This window comes from Condylura cristata, unplaced genomic scaffold (assembly GCF_000260355.1).
Source record: "Condylura cristata isolate star-nosed mole 26May11 unplaced genomic scaffold, ConCri1.0 scaffold00029, whole genome shotgun sequence".
Taxonomy (NCBI): domain Eukaryota; kingdom Metazoa; phylum Chordata; class Mammalia; order Eulipotyphla; family Talpidae; genus Condylura; species Condylura cristata.
Genome location: NW_004567130.1, coordinates 22,931,802 through 22,952,299, shown reverse-complemented (window position 1 = coordinate 22,952,299; position 20,498 = coordinate 22,931,802). Strand labels below are relative to the sequence as shown.

General features: G+C 47.3%; 1 protein-coding gene across 1 annotated transcript in view; it reads left to right on the top strand.

Annotated features, from left to right (window-relative positions):
- The window catches only part of KIF26B (kinesin family member 26B), a 243,355-nt gene that overhangs the window by 28,784 nt on the left and 194,073 nt on the right, over positions 1 to 20,498 (top strand). Inside the window, exon 2 of the mRNA XM_004690768.2 lies at positions 12,055 to 12,227. Coding sequence (XP_004690825.1) covers positions 12,055 to 12,227 — 173 coding nt within the window. The remainder of the gene's footprint in view (positions 1 to 12,054; positions 12,228 to 20,498) is intronic.

Genomic DNA, 20,498 nt, shown 5'->3' with positions numbered 1-20,498 from the left:
CCCCACTCTGTCTCTGGGGAGTCCTTTCACCCCCTGCACCCCAGTTCTGTATGTATAAGTAAATCTTTAAAAAAAAATGTAAAAAGAAAGAACGAGGAAGTAAGATGCCTACAAGGAATGCACATTTCAAATTCTCGGCCACAGTGTACGTCTGGTTTCCTTGAAAGCTTTCTAAGCGTGAGCCAAGATTTAAGTAGAGGACACAGACTCTGGGAAGAGATTGCTTTTTAAAGATGCATGATCATGTTCTGAACAGAAAAAACAGGTTAAACGTGGATGGAAAAGGCCGTGATCGGTATTAGAGTTAAATGCTACATCAGTTCCAGGTAATCTAATATGCAGTCTCTAATCTTATTGTGTTTATCCTTGGGAGCATAACTAATAAACAAAGCCATTCTGCAAAAGTTACGTAAAGCAAGAATTCAGATAGTGAAAAGCTCCCAAGCCCTTTCCTCAAAGGCTAGGTCCACATTTTTAAACTGGAGAAGGGAAAGAAAATGACTCAGTTTTGTGACATGGGGCTTTGAATTACTCAGTTCATCAGACAGTTCACCTTCTGGCGCCTTCACAGTGGACATAGCCTGGAATTCTTGTCTGGTTCCTGGAAGAAATAGGACAGGCTGTGGGGTTTGATTTTTCCTTCCCTAGACATCATCTTCCTAAGCTCATTTGCCCAAAATTCTAGAGAATGACAGCTCACCAACTGTATCTGTGAGGTGCCTGTTCATTCCGGACAAGAGGGATGATTTCTGTCTCCTGTCTTTTTTATTTTATTCATCTTTTATTGTAAATTTCTTTTTCTTTTTTCCCCTCCCCCTTCTCCTGTTTATCCTGTTCTTTTTTGTTTGCTGTTTTCTTTCCCACACTCAGTCATTTGTCTCACCACTACATTGAGTAAAATACATGCCAGAATTCCTTAGTTTCCTGGATTGCGATGTCAGGTGCTACACTCATAATTTTTAAAACAAACCTTGTCCCTCAGCAGCAAATAGAACCATCTTACACTTTCAGTCCCCTCTGAATTCAAATTCATTTTTTATTTGTTAACTAAGGTAATAATCAATGTATCTATGAGCTTCATTTGGACATCCCTATATTGTGTGGTGCTGTTTACTCCGAAGATCTATTCCCTACCCTCACTGGGCTTGACCTTTTGGTTGGGGAGAGAGACCGATGATGAGAAGTGGCAAAACAGAACAAATACCACACAGTCGCAAAGCTCAGGTATGGGACACCTGCTTCCTTTCTGGGCTCTCATTTGAGCATTTGGGCCTGGGGAACAAAAGTAACCTTTCCCTGACAGAAAAGTAGCCATGGGTGATTCAGATCTACAAGAAAGAGGTTAATCCTCCGAGTTCTTGGGTCTGGACCTGACGTCAGCTACATGGGTCGGGTTGATTAGGGTTGTGATTTCTTCTCCGCGACTCCGTCTAAATTTGAATATTTGCAAGCTGAAAGTGAAATAAATTACATTAAGATTCAGACCATTTGATTTTGCTTCCATTTGCTCATAAAAATCACAGAACACTGGATAGAGCAGGCCTTTCATACACACTGAGAAATTATTCAAATGATCCTGCCTCCCCTTGTTATCAAATCTCTTGCTCTTACCACATTTTCCTTTACTTAAAAAAAAAAAAAAAAGATTATTTATCCATAAAAGAGCTGGGGTGCAGGCCAGAGGTGGGGGGTGTTGGTGAGCAGACTCTTCAGAAACATAGTGGGGAGCAGAATGGCCAGATCCACTGAAACACGCTGGTGAGGGGAGCAGTGGGTGGGTCAGGAGAGGTTTGCTGCGCCCTGGGGGTCACTCCCTGGCTGGGCATTGAACTCGTGCTGCAGTGGCTGCAGACAGCTTCACAGTGCTTTGGTCTAACCCTGGTGCCATCACATTTCCTGAATGGAGTAGTCATAGCTGAGGAACTGTACATCTCTGGATGATGTGACTGGCACAAGATAAACTCCATCATGGAGTCGTGTTCCATTGTGTATAGACCACCTCTTCTGGACCCATTCACCTGCTCTGGGTCATTGAGGTTGTTTCTATAGTTTAGTCATAGTAAATATCACTGCCATAAACATGAGCCCACAAGGTTTCTTTTGAATTAGAGTTTTTGAATTTTTGGGGGTAGATGCCTAGGAGTGGAATTTCTGGGTCAATGGCAGATCGATGTTGAATGTTTGAGACACCCCCACACAGCTTCCCCGAGGGCTGGCCCAGCTTGCAGTCCCACTGGCCGTGCAGGAGGGACCCCTTTTCTCCACATCTTCGCCAGCTCTTGCTGTTTCTGGCCTTTCGATAGGGGCCGTTCTCACAGGTGTGAGATGGTCTCTCATTGTGTTCTTGATTTGCATCCTCTAATAATACGCGATTGTGGATACTTTTTCTTGTGTCTGTTGACCATTTTGATGCCTTCCTTGGAGAGGTGTCTGTTTAGTCCTTTTGCCCATGTTTTGATTGGGTTTAGTTTCTGTAGAGTTTTAGTAGTTCTTTGTGGCTCTTTGACACAAGTCCTTTCAGATGAATGGTGTGCAGATATTTACTCTCATTCGGCAGGTGTCTTTTCATTTTAGGTGTGGTTTCTTTTGCTCCTCAGAAGCTTTTTAATTTCATGTAGTTCCCAGCTGTTTATGTTCTCTTTCGTTTTCCTTGCTGTTGGGGATGAATCCCTAAAGGCAGAGGAGACATGATTTTGTTCCTCCAAGATCTGTCAGGCTGATGCCAATCTTGTCATGTCAGCTGGACTCTGGGTACCACTGATTGGATATGCAACCCAAACCACCCCAAGTAACATAACTGAAGACTGAGTATTAAGAGCCTTATGATTCTACGTATCTCGTATCTCTAAGCTGAAGTAAATGCATATGTAGAAACATTATAAACTTGATGGTCTGATGTTACCATTTGTGATAAGATGCTCTTTAAAAGAGTATTGGTGCTCTGCTTTGAGCTACATCTTGAAAGTAAGACCCAAAGAGAGATGCAGCTGGCCTTTGATTTTGATTCATTTTACATCTTAGTCTTTTCTGAAGCATTTGGGCCGCCCTGCCCCTTTACCTTCTGGCAACACAAAAGATAAAAGAAAACGGCCATTAGGTGCTGAGAGCACAGATTGAAGTCCTGATAGTTGGAATCTTGAAACACAAGCAGCCTCTTCTATTTGCTGAGTCTCATCACACAGGGCAGAACCCTGGCTGAAGTGAGGTTGTAAATCGGGGGTGAAGAAAAGTCAGCCCTCCTAAACCCTGTGCAATGCCAGTGTGTGGAATTCTCGTTGCAAGAGGTCACTGAGTCAAACGCTGTGGATGGATAATTTTATGGCCACTAATAAAATTTATAGCCAAAGCAAGCTAAGATAATAAGAGTAATCAAACATCCAGCCCTGGTGCTTAAGAGTCCCGTCATGGGCCCCTGGTGCTGGCGGTGGGCTGGACAACAGAGGGAGGACTTTATCTGTCTGCTGCAGGCCAGCTGCAGCATCTCAGAGGTGATTTGTGTCTGTCTGAGTCACAAGACCGGGGTCTGGCCTGGGGCCAGCTTCAAGCTAGGGGGTAGTGCAGCTGCCTGTCTCTGGGCATTGCATGTCAAGAGCCATAGGAAGCTGTCAGATTTACAGTCCTACAAGTCAACAGTGACCCTAAGAAGAACCGAATCAACCCAGTTCTGGAACACTGCCTTGTGGGAAGAGTACTTGTTACAAGGTAGCCCAGAGTGGACTGGGCCGCCTGTCTGTGGGGCCTCACCTGTGCGCTCACAACTCGGTTACACTGCAGGGACACACAGAAGGGTCAATAACGGGTTTATTTACAAAAGGGGAAAGGAACAGGAAACAACCCAGGGGAAGAGAGCGGGATACAAAGTAACTGCAATACCTTACAGCTAGACTGACTGAAAATACCGAGTGACACGGTCAGGAGAGCAGCTTCCCGAGCGAGAGAGCGTGAGATGCAATCACGCCCTATTTATCCCCCAAATGTCCCAGAATTCCTGCTAGCTCCTCCCTTGGGTCCTCACAGTTCTCTCCCTGGTGCTGCTGGGAGTTGTAGTTTCCAATCACTGGAGTAGGGGGCAGAGTCCAGAAAGCTGGAGTAGGGGGTGGGGTCCACAAGACTCTGCAGCGTTCCTTTAGGACATCCTGCCCCTTAACATACTCACTGACCCTTGGGGTGTGACTGGGCAGGTGTGAGGGACGATAAGGAAGACTGCAGTTTATGGGGGCAACTGTAAAGAAACGAAAGGACGTTGAATCCACGAGCCATATTCACGCATGCGTTCCTCACCTTCACCTGGTTTTGCTCCTCACCTGTCCCTCAGTTAACTGCACAGGCTGACCCCAGTGGCCAGTGCAGTGGCCCGGTGGGATCTTGTCACTGGCTCCACCCTGCAGAACTCACACCGTCCCTCAAAGACAAAACCTTCAGTCTCATTCTGGGCCTCCCCTTCGAGAGCTCTGCGGCCTCCAGATCTAAATGACCAAGCAGGCCCGTGGCTTCTCGGACAGCTAAAGGGAGTGAACTCCTGGATGCCGTTTGTTGTATCCCTTTTTAAAAGTGTGGTCAGATATGCAGTGTACCACCTGAGATCATTTTGTCGCTTAGAAGAATACCGCTCAGAGCTCTATTATAAGAGAGACACCTGCACATCAGAGCAAGTCCTAAGCCTCGAACTGCACACTCAAATGATTCTAGAATATCCAGGAAGTATCGAGGCCACAGGTATGTGAGAGGCATTGTGTTAGGCGCTCAGGACTTCCAGGTCATAACCACAGAGCTGAGTGTGATCTTAGAATTTTTAAGATATGGGACCCCCATCTTTAAGGCTTTGGGTTCTGTTCAAGAGCGTTTTTCCTTCGTCCTTCACGTGATCAGATTCTTGGGCTGTGTCTTCAGTCTCGGTGGTCTTTATTCGAAGGTTTTTCTTTAATTGTAGTAAAATATGCAAAACATGAGAGTTACCATTTTAACCATCTTAGTATATAGTCAGTGGCAACAAGTACATTCAAGTGTCGTGTGGCCAATATCCCCGTCCATTTCCAGAATGTTCTCATCTGCAGCTGAAGCTCCATACCCTCGAAACAGCAGTTCTGCGTTCTCCCTCTCCCAACCCCTTGACAGCCACCATCACACCTTCTGTCTCTATGAAACTACTCTAGATCCCTCCTATCCATGGAATCATACTTTTTTTGAGTAAAAACTTTTGATGAGATGGGAGAAAATCCATTTTATTGCTCTAATTCTCAGTAGGTTTTATCCCTGGGAGAAGAGCCCAGCACGAGTTGACCCGCTGTAGTGTTTCCCGAGACTTCTGCACGCAAACTTGCTGCCAGCTTTTCTGCCATTACCAACCCCACTTCGAGGGGCGGACTGCACACAGTTTGCTGGGCCCGCCTTGGGGCGCTTCCCGTCAGGTCTGGATAGTGGTGCCTTCCGGGTGGAGAGGAGATTGAAGTTGAAATGGGAACAGGTCCTCCTGGCCACGCAGGGGCAGAGAGCCCTGCAATTGTGGAGTGCAGTGGACTATGCGCCTCGGTGAGTGATGCCACTGACGCAGATGCCGGAGACGGGAAATGGCTTTAGTTTCAGCTACATCCCAGCGCATCCTCTGGAATGGGGATGTTTCTTCTGTTTCTGTGCTGGCCGGGTTGAAATAAACCTAATTCAAAAAAAAAAAAAAAATGCAGCCAGGGCCCTCCCTCATGGCGCAGCGGGCTAAAACACAGCGCTAAGAAGCTAAAGCCACTTCAGCATGAGTTCAATTCCCGCCTGCCCCGGAGGTGACCACATGGCGCGGCAGACCTCTCCTGACCTGCCCGCTGCTCCCCTCAGCAGTGTGCTTTGTCAGTCGGCCTGTTCTGCTCCCCATTGTGTCTCTGGTGAATCTTCTTACTGCACCTGAGCCTCTGGACTGTACCCCAGTTCTGTAAGCATAAATAAATAAATCTTTTTAAAAAATGCAGCCTGTTGGCCCCCAGAAACAGTGATATTGAAGCAAGAGATGTGGGCACGAAGCCTTTGCCGCCTGCCAGTGTACTCAGTGTAGAAGTGACTTCAACTTCAAGTGAGGATTGACACAGATTCCTGCAGCGAGACCAGACCCACAGAGAAGGCGTGTAGTGCTCTCTCTAACTGAGAAAGAGCTCTGATTTGAGTTCATGCAGCTACGTCACTGCTTTTTGCTTCCCGGCGGAGGTCCTTTGCTGGATGCTGCCATCACCTGCCTGTGACCCAGTGGCTGGCGTGGAGCACCTGGGTGGTCAGCTAATGCAGTTGTCTTTGGTTTGGGGACACGTTATTTGATGTTTGGCTTTGCAGATTTGCATGGTTTCCAAAAGTGTTTTCTGTTACCCTGGTTTCCTCAGCACACTGGAAGGATAGCAGCGTCCTCAGACGACGCCAGCCTTTAGCCAAAGGTTAAACATTAGCCGTGTCTCATCTTTTCTGAGATAATTGTGAGTGGGTTTGAACTAACACGGATCAAAAATATTTATTGAGCACTCACTGTTTGCAGAACCATAAAAACATGCCGTGACAATGTAAGTCATGAGTAAATAATAAGAGATCTCCCTAAATAGTGAGGTGTTAATTGCCTAAGAAAAATTCTACGCTGTTATTTTCTGGGATTTGGGGTCATAGTGTTACTAAATGTCGTTAAAGGCTAAAGATATATTTGCTGTAACCTTCTATGCACATACTGTTGGTATTTGCTGCTCCCCCGGCAAAGCCGGAGGGAGGCGGCGGCTTTCTGGGTCAGTAGTGCGCTTTAAGCTGAGCTCCCATGCTGACACTCTGGACGGTGTCAGTTATTCCCATCAGTGAGAAAGTTCAGGGTCAGTGGAGAACAGATCACCATTTGCAGCGTGGGGCAGCTGCATGTGCAGAAGCAAAACATCTTTCATCTGATTCTGAGATCTCAGCCATACCAGGGTCAGATCTACTGTGTTTTTATTTTTTTTTTAAGATTTATTTATTTATGCACACAGAACTGGAGTACAGGCCAGAGGTGCAGAGGGTGAGAGGATTCACCAGAGACAGAGTGGGGAGCAGAACAGGCCGATCGATGAAGTCCACTACTGAGGGGAGCAGCGGGCGGTCAGGAGAGGTCTGCCGCGCCCTGTGGTCACCTCCGGGGCAGGCGGGGATCGAAATCGGAGCACTGATGCAGCTGTGGCCAGTGTGCAGTGTTGGGCTTTAACCAGTGCGCCACCAGGGAGGGCCAGGTGCACTGTTTCTTTGCAGACAAATACAGAGCTTTTCCTGAGGTGTTGGTGCAGAAATTTAAATATAGCTGAAAGGCCGGCTTCTTGCCGGAGGTTAAAAGAGAGAGAGCAGCTGTATCATGAGGTCTGTGAAAAGCGTCCGTACAGGGCAAAAGTTGGGAGTCTCCGCCCCCCCCGCCCCCCACGTACACGTGTGTGTGGTGAAATGTGTACACACTCTCTCTCTGGGCCCGGGTTCTTTTTACTGTCACCTCTACTTAATCTACCACTCCCCAGGGGAGGTGATGTGGTGTTTTGAAAGTAAGAGATCCTGTTTGCGAAATGGCCTCGTGTAACTGAGATGGAGAGCTCAAAATTCAGGTTTTCATCAAAACTAAACCAAAGGAAACCCTCGTTGATCATTCAGTCCCCGCCGGAGTCCGTGACCGGGACCCCCCAGCCAGTTTTCAGCTGCTGCTTTTAGGCCATGACAAGGACATAGACCCATAATCAAGACCGTAAACCCTTTAGGTTTTTCAAGTGTGTTAGATGGCGACACTGGGGTTTTTGAATCTGAGTCTCCTCGGAGAATTGTATACTTTTTGGAGAATTGTGAGGGAAAAGGTTAAGTTGAAACAGTCAGAAAGGCAGAGGTGAACCACAGTCCAAAAATAAGGCTCTTGATTCGGAATTATGCAGTGAAGCTCAGGTTCCCAGAGACTCCCGGTCTCGTGGGTGTTTCCTCTTATAAAGGAGTTTTGGGGGACGGGGCTGTGGGAACAGCCTTGAACTAGGAAGTGGTCTCAAAGGGGAGCGTGACAGGGGGCAGGATTCAATGAAAATTCTGTCAGAGTCGAAGGACTCTGGGCTGACACCCTCGTTTGCCCACGTTTTCTCTTGGGTAAATAGCCCAGTCTTCCTGACCACCAGTTTTGTCGTGGGGAAAATAGTTCAGTGTCTGCAGGAGACATTTTAGGAACTCAGTGAGGGTGCTGTGGGGATTCGCTGCAGCCCATCTGGCCTGTGACCAGAGGTCAGGGTTTCTGAGGAGACTGGAGAAAGGTCCAGGGTTCTCTTCCTCACCCTTTCAAGTCACGAACACCTTGGCTACCACGGAGCAGAGCCGTCATAGCGAGTGCCAAAGTAGGCCCTTCTCAGGTACTCACTTCTGAAGCATGGCAGGGCAGGGGAGCCCACCCACTTGTAGGGGAGTCCTCCACCCTGAGGTACAGTTCAGAACCCAAGAGAAGAGTTAGTCTACTGAGTGGGTGGAATGCTGCGGGGCGGGGTGGGGGGTCACTGGAAAAAGTGGGGGTGGCGTAGGTAGGCAGGCACTGTGCTGCTCACCCCACGGAAATCCAGCTGGCGAATGGGGACACTTCCTTCCAGTCACTCCCCTGAGGGCCTCATCCGTCTAAAGGCTTGGCTAAAAACTCATTGTGGAAGTTCCTCACAGGTAGTATTTCTACACGCACGCACTCCCCTTTATTTAAGAGAGGGAGAGAAAACAATTTACTTTGGCTGACTCCAAGCTTTTCTATGGAGTTTTCTTTAAAATCTCTGAGGTCACTACCAAATCCCCCCAAGTCTATCTGGTACTCAGGTTATTCAATAAACTTCAGTAGCTGAGGTGAGAACATACAATCTTGAGTGGAAACTACTGTGCCAAAGGCCTCTGTTTTCTGAACTTTCCTGCTTATGTCTGAAAGGTCTTGGACAAAACACCCAACTCTTCTGTCTTCTTGTCTGTGAAATGGGAAGAACACCCAGCCTGTCTACCTTACTTCATATGGGTTGTTTCAGATGAGGCTGGTGGAAGAAGAGGTTTATCAGCAGCAAAAGTGCAGACAGAAAGACACAGGGCATTGCTGATTCCTGAATGATGATGTCATGAACACAGATAGGAATCTTCAGAGCTGTCTGCTTAATATGTCACTAATTCAGGGACAAGGTATCACAGCTTCCGAGAGCCACAGTAAGAATGCCGACTGGAGCAGTTCTGTAGCCAGCTTTCATCCAGTGGCCACTTCCTTTCACTACTGGGACAGTTCTGTCATATCTGTGGAATTGTTGCATGGGAGTCTGCAGTACTGAGGAGGAGTGAATGCTTGCTAATGAGCATGAAGAATACCTGGTAGGAAGAGCGTCATCCAAAATGAAGCTCATCAGACAAGGTGGTGCTTTCTCAGAATGGTCTGGGATGAATGTGACTGTCATTGTTAATTATTAAAGCAGCTGTAGTTGCTTCTATTATTTTTCAAAACCAAAGATTTGGGCCCTCCCCGGTGGTGCAGAGGGTTAACTGCAGCACTGCATACAAACAGTGGCTGCTTCAGCACGAGTTCGGTCCCTGGCCTCAGAGGTGACCCACAGGGCACGGCAGACCTCTCCTGTCTTACCTGCTGCTCCCCTCAGCAGTGGACTTCGTCAGTTGGCCTGTTCTGCAACCCACGCTATCTCTGGTGAATCCTCTCACCCCTGCACTTTTGGCCTGTACCCCAGTTCTGTGTGCACAAATAAATACATCTTTTTTTAAAAAAGAGAGATCCAGTCTGGTCTGGCATAGGAGAGCCAATAGCTCACTTTTGGGCAGTGCATTGACTCAATTCATCTGTCAAGTGACATTTTTGAAAGCCACAAACCCACAGCGTGCTGGCGTTCCTCCTGGCTAGATCTGGGAACCTGCAAATACCAGAAAGCTGTGCCTCTGTTAGGCATCTTGCCATTTGCCACACACGTCCAAGTGGCTTCTTTATGGATTTTCAGGACAACTTTCTACACGATGAAGCATACGCATTCCACTCCCTTTCCTCTCACTTCAGATTAGAAGCGCCATCCAGGCACACTTAGGAGATGTGACAGGTCACAGATGTCACCACACCCCAACAAAGTGATGATCACAGTGCAGTGAGTCGTGGGAATTTTTCGGATCCCCAGTGCATGTCAGAGTTATGTTTATACTACGCTATGGTCCATGGCCTGAAAAACAGTTCTCTCTGTGTTAAAATCAGCTCCACATCTTAGATTGTAGCTTTGTGATGAAGAAAATGGCGCAATGACTCTGGCAGCTTTGCTCTTGGACACTGTCCTGGATGGCATCATTTACCCCCCAGGCCTTCATAAATGCAGTTCTGTGGTGAAAACAGTGTGCATGGCCATCTCCCCACCTTCAGCTGCTCCCTGGCTTAACTGGGCTCTCCCTCCTACACATTCCTCAAGATCTGGCAGCTGGGTGAGGGGGCCCCACACCCCAAGGGCAGCAGAGGAAGCCCAAGGAGCGGCGAGAAGCTCCTGCTGAGGGCGGGGAAGTCTTCCAGGCTGGATGGCTGCTTTGCCCTGGTTTCTCTTCTGTGACTCAGATTTCCTTGCCATGTCTTGAATGAATGAGAATAAGAAAATATGTGTTGGCAGAATTTCAGCTGAACGATGCCAAGACTTTCCAAATAAGAGCAGGAATTGAACCACAGCGGAGTTACAAGTCATGGAGGCTTAGAGTCATGGCCGTTCTGCTAATAATGACAAATACGAGTGTTTTTATTTTTAAAGGTTAACAAATGGGCTTCTTTCATCAGCCTACCGTCCGGCTCGGTTACAAAGTCGAAACTGTCGCTGATCTTGGCTTTACTGCACTTGTATTTTCTAGGCAATTAGACATACTTTCCACTCAGCATTCAAGAGGTTTGAACTGGATGCAAACTAATTTATTTTATTTTATTTTATTTTTTTGGTACTAAAGTTTCCTTAAAAAAAAGAAAAGTTTTTCTTTTAGCAAGCGACTGAAGTTTTGAAGTAACAGGCTCTCCACACTTAGACCTTGCTATATAATTATTCCATTTGTCATGGGATTAGCACTTTCCAAAAGTATACAAAGATTCTTATTTTGCCTGGAAATATGATTCTTCCGAAACTATTATGTGAATTTAAGCCAAATGAACCCAGCCCCCTCCACTAAAACTTCTGAAATAACTGCCATCTCTGCAAATGAAATAGAAGCCGTTTATCTGAATGAACCAGCAGGAGAGTTAAGTCTGTTTACCCAGGTCAGAAACCTCAAAACACAGCCCTGGCTAAAAAGGACACCCCTGGTCGGCTGTGGTGGCTAGGTGGATGCTCACGAGCTCCGCTCTTGCCTTCCGCAAATACCAAATACTTCTTGATTTAACTCCTTATGTTCTTAATTGGTAGATTGACTTTCCCCTTCATAAAATAACACCTTTGCCCCATTCTACTCTTTGGGGGCGTTCGGGGCCATTCCTGGGTGTCCCTGAACCGGGCTCGGCTGCAAAAAGTGTGTGGCTGATGGCCCAAGCTTCCCCTCCAAATGGAGGGGAGTCACAGGCATCGTGGAAACTTGCAATGTCAGGGGGCAATCGCACTCCATTATTTTTTTTTTAAAGATTTATTTATTTGTGCATACAGAACTGGGGTACAGGCCAGAGGCTCCGGGCGGCGAGAGGCTTCACCAGAGACAGAGTGGGCAGCAGAACAGGCAGATCGACGAAGCACACTGCTGAGGGGAGCAACGGGCGGGTCAGGAGAGGTCTGCCGCGCCCTGTGGGTCACCTCAGGGCGGGGATCGAACTCGTGCGGAAGCGGCTTGAGCTTCTCAGTGCTGCGCTGTGACCCGCTGCGCCACCAGGGGGGGCCTCACTCCATTATTTTAATGAGAACGAGGGGCTCTCCGAGCTCCGATGCTGGGAAGGAGCTTCACTGGCCCCTGACGCCAGCGCGGGGGACTGAAGGTGTCGGGGGGCCACATTCCCTCAGCCGCCGCCCGCCCCCAGTCGGAGGCTGGCAGTGGCGGTCAGCGCGCGCAGTGGCCTCAGGTCATGAGCTCCGTCTCCGTCTTTCTTGTCAGATCTCCCAGCTGGTGACCGACACGGGCCGGGAGGGCCTGACGGAAGCTGCGCTGAATCGCTACAACGCGGACAAGCCCAGCGCCTGCAGCGCCCCGGCCGCCAGCTCGCAGGTGTCTTGCGCGGCCGGCGAGGCCTCCACCGGCATCTCGGGGGCGGCGGCCTTCTTTGCCAGGTAAGAGGTCGGACAAGCGCGTCCGGGCTTGTCCCCAGTGACCGGTGTGGCCAGAGGCCGGACGCGGGGTCGGCGCCTTCTGAGGTCTCTCCGGGGCGCGGGGCTCAGCGGCCGCGGGTTAGGGCCTGTCGTGGGGGGCTGGCTGTGCGTTGGGGGTGTTTAGTGGCCTCTGCTCACTAGATCCCACAACTCCCCCAGTTGGGACAACCGGAAACGTCTGCAGTTACTGCAAGTGTCAGAAATCGCTGTTCTGAGGACACAGGGCTGGAGAGAAGGTCCTCCCCGAGTGAGACATTTGGGGGTTCAGCACAATGGGGGTTTATTTGTCCTCACAGACAATGAACTGCTTCATATTTAACAAATAATTTGTCCTTCTGGACAGACTACTGGGGTAATTGTCCCATACACTCTGGCTCATCTTTGAACTTGAAAAACTTAAGAAAGAAAAAAAGAAAGGTATTTCAGTGACATGTCTGCCTAATTTTAGCAGTGTAGCAGGACAGTGCAGGAGACAAAGAACAGCTGAGCAGGAGGGCGGCTCCGTGGGGGTCCTCTCACTCGTCTCCTCATTTTATGAATGAGGAAACCTAAGAGCTGGGAAAGTCAAACTCTGCGTTTACAGCAAAGCCAGGAATAGAAACCAGATTCCTCTGCTTTTTAATGTGACTCATTCTTTATTTGATACTTGGAATTTGACCTTAGAAAACTCTTTCTTACCGAGATGTGCAAGCTTCCTGGGTAAGAAGGATCTAGAATAAAAATAGCTGCAGATAGGCAGCCAGAAGAGCCGTTGGCTTGGTGTCCAGGGCTGCTCCAGCCTCCTCCTCAGGAGTGCACTGAAGAGTGTGACTGTTGAACACGATGAACTTCTCCACAGAAGTCGGCTCTGTGTGGACTTAGTAGTGTATGAAGGAGTGCTGAGTGGCTTTTCTAGCTATGCCCATGAATAGTAACAGCCAAGCCCAAATATGAGGGAGGTGTTTTGATTAGGGAAGGAGCAAGTCAGAGGAGGAGCAGAGGACTAATGTCCTGGATTAACAACAATGATGGCACATGGAACTTTCTGGAAGATGAACTTTGAGGCTCTGATTTATACTCTGGTTCCATGTCTATTGTGCTGTGGACTCTGGGCCAACTTGAACATGTGGGAAACAGCAGAAAATATGTATGTGTTGCTCAGTGGCAACCGTCACGTTAGCTCTGTCTATAGATGCATTTCTTTTTCTGGGGCCACAGAGCAAGTCCTGGGAGTCATGTCCATGCTATACAGGGAGAGAATAAAGAGACAAGACAGGAGGCGAGGAACTGTGACGGCACAGAAGGTCATGGGACCTCAGCTGATCGTTAGAGCATAGCGGAGTGGGGTGATGAAAATGTTGAGGAACTCAAAACCCACGCCAAGGCGTCTAGGCTGGAGAAGACAGCCCTTGCTATCTTTTGGACCATCTTGTAACCGAGGGATTTGGTTGGGTTTATAGAACACACCAGTGTGTGGGCAGAGATGGTATAAAATACTAATGATGTTAAAAAACGATGCCAGTGGATTTACCATGGTGATCGCTTGAGTATACACCAGTGTTGAATTATCATATTGTATACCCGAAGCTAAAATAGCGTGGGGTGTCGTGGGTGTCGGTTATATTTGAATAACAACAAACCCTAATAATGGAAGGGACATGTGTGTGTCTCATAATGAAGGACGTGATCATAATTCAAACTGTCCAGAAGAGAGTGAGCTTCCCATCACTGAGGGAGCTCAAAGCTACACTGGATTAAGGTTGACTTTGACGCTTGACTCCTCAAGCCTCATATGGGAAATGTTCTCCATGCACCATCTTAATCTCAAATATTTAGAATGTGGAAAGCCTATGTTTAAAGTCCACTCAGATTTAACAGGTCAACCAACACTCTCTCTCTGTCTCGCTCTCTCTCATTCACACACACACGGAGAAGGAGGAATTTTAAAGCAGGAAGAAATAAGAAGTTAGGACTCTTGTTGAAAGTGGTCAGGGAGCAAGTTTTCCTGGTACAAAGGAACCAGCACCATCATTTTTAACCAGGGCGTGGACGTCAAAATCCCAAGGGCTGGGAATGCAATGTGTGTTATATAAATGGTGTTCTTGAGGCCAGATTTCTCATTTACTAATTAGAGGAGGGTTCACACAGAAGCAAATTAAAATCAGGAAATGGCATGGTGCATGATCAGCAAAGGTGGCCTTCTTTGAGACTCTCACTTGTCTAAGTCAGGGGAGTGTGGTTGACTCTACTGCGCTGGCTTTGAACATTTCTAGTGTGAACTCTCCTTCGCCCGATTCCCACATCAATGGGAGTGGTGAAATGGGGTGTCATTAAATATTCCTATTTGTTGACTGGTCGCTTTGGAGAAAGACTTACTTAATTATCTACTTAAAGTCCACGAACCCAATAAAAATGCTTAGATGAATCACTAACATTATAACTGGAGGTGGAGGAATCCACTTTTATTTGAAAAGCAGTGAACAGATTCTGGGTTATGTTCCGTAAAGAGACTGCATGACTTCCTGTTTTTGCATGGATGTTCCTCCCCAAATAACCTGAAAACCCATTTTAAATTGTGTGTGTTTTACTAATGGAGAAATTGAGCATCTGGAAGATTTTAATCTATATTCAGAGCAAGTGTTGGAAAAATAGTGAAAATTGCCAGGTATCACATCAGCTTTTCAAAGGCAAGTTCAAGTTTGGTAGAACTGGCAGGCAGCTTTGTCTTCAGACATCACCGTGGTTGAATTTGCTGACAGCTCTCGTTTAGTCTGCAGTCTTCACAAGAGCCTTATGTTCAAACCAAATTCAAAGCGATATCTCAAGTGAAAATACATCAAGGGCACTTTTATTGCTAATAAGTTCTTAACCCTCTATTTTCTTAAAAAGAAAATGCCTTAAAAATCGGCAAAGTTTTTGATTATTTTTGATTGTCCAATGCCTCCCTTACTCATTGCTTAGTCCTTGATTATCTCTTGTTCACTGTTGGATCCTCCTTTCCTACTCTTCCTCTCTGCTTTTCCAGTAATACAGTTCTTTGATACTTACCAAATGTCTCCTTGAGGTGTTGACCTTTAATCATTTTTTTACTGTTGGTTAAAAATGCATCTGGGCTCCTTGGTGGCGCAGTGGGTTAAAACACAGCACTGAGAAGCTAAAGCTGCTTCCGCATAAGTTCGATCCCCAGCCCCAGAGGTGACCCACAGGGCGCGAGACCTCTCCTGACCCGCCCGCTGCTCCCCTCAGCAGTGTACTTTGCTGATCGGCCTGTTCTGCTCCCCACTCTGTCTCTGGTGAAGCCTCTCACCGCCTCTGCACCTCTGGCCTGTACCCCAGTTCTGTATGCATAAATAAATACATCTTTTTTAAAAAAGCATTCTGTTCAGGGTTTGGGATTATTTTTAGATACATTTCTGGGTGTTCACTTCAATCCTGGGCTGCCCTCAGATTCATAGTGTGGGATCCATTTGCCTGCTTCCTCTTTCTCACTTGCCAAGCCATTCCCCATTTTGTCTCATAACTCTGCCTTTTGTTCAGACATATTCTTTGTTCAGACATATTTTTTTTTTTTATGTTTTCCCACCATGTCCACTCCTGTGAGTTTTCAGAACTTGTTTTTGGATCACCCCTTGTATATCCTGACTGTGTGCTAGGCCCCTTGAGAGTATTGTGGCTTGTTCATGACTGACTTGACCAGTGTCTTCTGTGGTCAGAGGCTGCTTAAAATCACAGCCAGCTGTTGTCCTGGGCTGAGGGGCTAAGGGCTGAGCCGAGAGGGTTGACGAGTGCTCATTTCTGCCTTCAGAACCAACTTACTCTTCTCATCGACTCTTTGTGGGGCCTATACTGAGAATTAGACATATAAACCATTACTGTTACACAGAACGTCCTTCCTAGGAGTCATTTCCATATTCTTGTTGACAGCCAGCACAATTAGATCCTTGTTACACTGGTTACAGCAAATGCTTTTCATGTATGATCTTGTACAGCGAGACTTTCTCTAGTCCCTGAGTATGTGAACACATAGTAGTAACACCTGGTTATATGAGTTTATTAAGTCAGGAAAATGAGGAATGTGAGACTGCTCAGGCTTCTTCTTCTTCTTTTTTTAAAGACTTATTTATACATACAAGACCTGGGGCACAGGTCAGAGGCATTGGGGTGAGAAGATTCACCAGGGACAGGTGGGGAGCAGAACAGGCTGACTGACGAAGTCCACCACTGAGGGGAGCAGCGGGCAGGTCAGGAGAGGTCTGCCGCGCCCTGTGGGTCACCTTTGCTCAGTGGGTCACCTCTGGGGGGGGGGAATCGAACAGACACTGAAGCAGCAGGGGCCAGCCTTCAGTGCTGCACTTTAACCCACTGAGCCACCAGGGAGGGCCCATGTCTCTGCTTATATGGTGATTTTTCTGTTTCTTGTCTGATTTTCATGGAACCTCCTTTCTCTCGCTCTGGCCAGTCTCACTGTCCTGTGGCCACACCCTCCCCTTCCCTCCCAGTACTCTCGTTCCCCACCCTGCTCCCTGTCTGCTTTTGCCTGGGCTCTCTGGGGCAGGACTCCCTGGAGCTGCCTGTGGGAGGCTGTGGTCAGAGCCCTGAGCGTCATGTTGCCGTTTGCTCAGGAGACAAGTCAGCGATCCAAGCAGCACGGGGGCCTCCGTGCCGCCACGGCTCCGCGGGCCCAGCCGAGGCGCCTGCTGCGGCACAGAGCATCTGTTTCTCAGTTCCCTAGAAGTACAGGCCGGGCCTGTGCTGTCTGCACCCTCTTTCCCGGTAACGAAGCAGCGTCAGGACAGTGCCAGAGACCTGACTTGGCAGCCACACCGCTACGCTCTGAGTTTCTTGTTTATTCATTCCCAGTAGGTTGTAGCTTTGCTTTTCTTAGAAAACGCTCCGGAGGCTTCTCTGAAAAGAAGGGACTTTTATTCATGCCTATTGATGAAGTGAATTTGGGGGAAGGCATAGTTAATACAAACAGAGTTGCACTTGGGTGCACCTCAGTGGCCGTCTAAGAAGGTGCCCAGTATGTATTTAGGACTTCCAGATTTCAAGGACCCCAGGAATCAGTTTCAGGTGTTTGCTGCATGAAGAAGGCCTTGATTGCTGAATAGAAACAGTGAAAGCACTGAAGAAGAAGCCACTAGCATTCAGTGTCTACACTCATATCTTTGTGTTCAAAAACATCCCAAGCCCTTCAAGTAGACCACACTGACTTTCAGAACCCGACGTCGCTCTGCGATGTCCAAGATGAATCTCTGATGCAGTGTGGAGACTACAGTGGGAAGGGCACTCGGGGCTTTGCACACACAGTGAGTTGTGTGTTGGTGATGCAGGCAATAGCCCGTGTTTGCAGCTCTGCCCATTGCCTGTGGCGGGGAATGTGTGAAGCGGCTCTCACCACAGCAGCTGGTTCTGATTATAACAGTCCGAGGTCTAACTGATAGTTCGGGGTGCTAGCAATCAATTTGGCATCTGGGAATCACTTCACGCCTTTGCCTACCTTGAAAACCCAAGTCAGACCTTGGTATATATATGACTGATGGCAAAGCCGGTTTAGTCATTCTGAAGAATCCCAAATATTCTCAGGGTGAGATGTTTTACTTCTTATTGTACATTTGGAATGTCTTCTTTAGTGCTCTGTGTGTGGGGACGGAGGTAGAGGAGGGGTAGGTATTGGATAATGGGGAGGGAATTAGAAAAAGCAAAGAGGAAGTAGCCCAAGGTTACCCAACTCAGATTCTAGCCTGTTTCTCCGTCCCATGATGATCATCATGTGTACTTCACAGTGCGGATTCTATGAGGATGTGTGATGGTTCTGTGTAAACCCACCTAAATCCTAGAGATGAAAAGTTGGAACTTAGTATCAAACAGATGGAATTCTGTCCTCAGGAAATTCAGTGAATCTTCAAGGTTCTCTTAGGGGCAGATGGCATTTGATTTGTCATCCTGCTACCACAGTGTTTATGTGGCACTGTGATCCGGCCTAGTGACCAACTAGGATCTCTGTGGCATTTGTAAAGTCGGGGGATCACGCCTCAGAGCAGAGCCACCTACACAGAGTGCTGGGGACAGTCAGCCCTCCTGGCCTCCCCTCAAAAGAACCAGGCACTGCTGGTGATGGCATCAGTGTCCCACACAGAGAAATTGTCTTCAAGGAGCTTCATTCTAAGTGGACTCCAGTGAGTGGACCACACACTTCAAAAATATATATATATTTTAAGATTTTTTAAATTTCTGTATACCCACAGAACTGGGGTACAGGCCAGAAGTGCAGGAGCAGGGAGAGAACTCCCCAGAGACAGAGTGGGGAGCAGAACAGGCAGATCGATGAAGTTCACTGCTGAGGGGAGCAGCGGGTGGTCAGGAGAGGTCTGCCGCGCCCTGTGGGTCACCACCGGGGCGGGGATTGAACTTGTGCTGAAGCTGCTCCAGCCAGCTTCATCGTGGTGCGCTTTTACACGTTGTGCCACCAGGCAGGACCCACATTGCATAATATTTTGAAGGGGACTATTTCAGTTTATATCCCTAGAAAAACCCTCAAGCAATGAAAAAGAAAACAAAGGGAAGAATTGAAGAAAGGGAAGAACAATTGATTCTAGTACCATATGCTTGGTGTGAACCCAGTGCCGAGAGCTGGGTTTCTGCCATGACATTGACAGTGAAATTAACCAAAGAGTAGATAAAATGGAGGCAAAGAGGGAAAATACTTTCTCTTTGTTTTGGTCCTCATGATTTGTGGTGGGGGGTGCCGGTGCGGCGCTGATGAGGAAAATGAAAGAGTCAACCACTGAGGAACCACAAAGGAGTTCTTGTGTAGTGAAGGAGAGGGTGGCCGTAGCGAGAGAGGATATTATTGTATCTATGGTGTAATTTTAAAATTTGTTTCCCAGGTGCCCTTCTACGACCACCCATGATAATACTTCTACAAATCATTAACCTTTCTTCAGTACTTACTCATTTGAAAATAATAGCCTATATTTATTGAGGGTTTCCTAATCGCCACATACTATTCTGAGTTCCTGACATGAATTTAAACTTGGAAAAGCTCCCAAGAGTTGGCCTTATTATCCCATTATTTGAATGTGGAAACTAAAGCAGCGATTGGTGAAGCAACGCTTGAGGGTCGTTGTAGAACTAGTAGGAGATAAGGAGGTACTTGAGCCGAACTGTCTGATTCATGAATCAAGATGTGAGCTCTGGGGGGGTGGGGTGGGGGGGCATTTATCTTTGTTTCTGCTTTCTTCTGGAGCCCTGCCCAGCAGAGCACTCAGGAAGCATTGGTTGTATGAATAAATGAACGCTGTTAGCCAATCTGCCAACTGCAGTTGGGTTGAGATGGGTGGGCATTCTCAACATGAGGATGACAGACGAGGCCAGAGTAGAGGTGGATACAAACACACCCTCCATGCTGGGAGGATGGCAATCAAGCGTGCTTCATTTTTCTAATTTTGTTAGTTGCTAAAATACTGCTTCCTTTCACTCAGAGAAAAGCTGAGGTTTTTCAGTGAATTCTGAAGCTCACTCTATAACCGCTTTCCCCAATGCTCTACTATGCTGCTTCTAGCTTATTTTACTTTTTGCATCTAGAATATGCCTTCCAGAGAAAGAGCCAAGACTGTTCCCTCCTCACTGGCTTTGTTCCTTCCATCCCTCTGCTCTTTCTCCAGGTAACTGCTTAGCTCAGCCCCTCCCATTTGCTCAAATGCTACTTGATTGACAAAGCCTTCCCTGATCTTAAATGATCTTAAATGATAGCGATCCTGTCAATGCCTCTCATTTCCACAGAATAGCCACAGCTTAAGGGGATTTGTTGAATGAATGAATGAATGAATGAATTTCAGATTAAAAACGAGAGACAAGCAGCTAAATCTCCACATTGTCCTCCACTGAAGTTCTTTAAGAAACTAACATCTTTTTTTTTTTTCACTCAGTTCAAACTACATGTTCAGGAATAAAGTTATTCTTTCAGTTTTAATACATTTTAGGGAGACACGATCTATCAAACTTGGAGGAAAAAAACCCATTGGAAATTTATTGAAGTAAGTACTTAATCGTCTTTAGGATTTATAAAATGTGGGACAAGTAGGCAGCACCAGGGATAATAAACCAAGAAAGAGTTAAAAGAGAGAAAAGAGTTATTATTTATAGGATTAACACCATGAAGAGGGGCTCTCCATCTTTTTTCCTGTCTCATTGAAAACCTGTCTTTTCTTCCCTTGAATAAACCTCTTCACTTTCTGTCCCCCGCGTTGA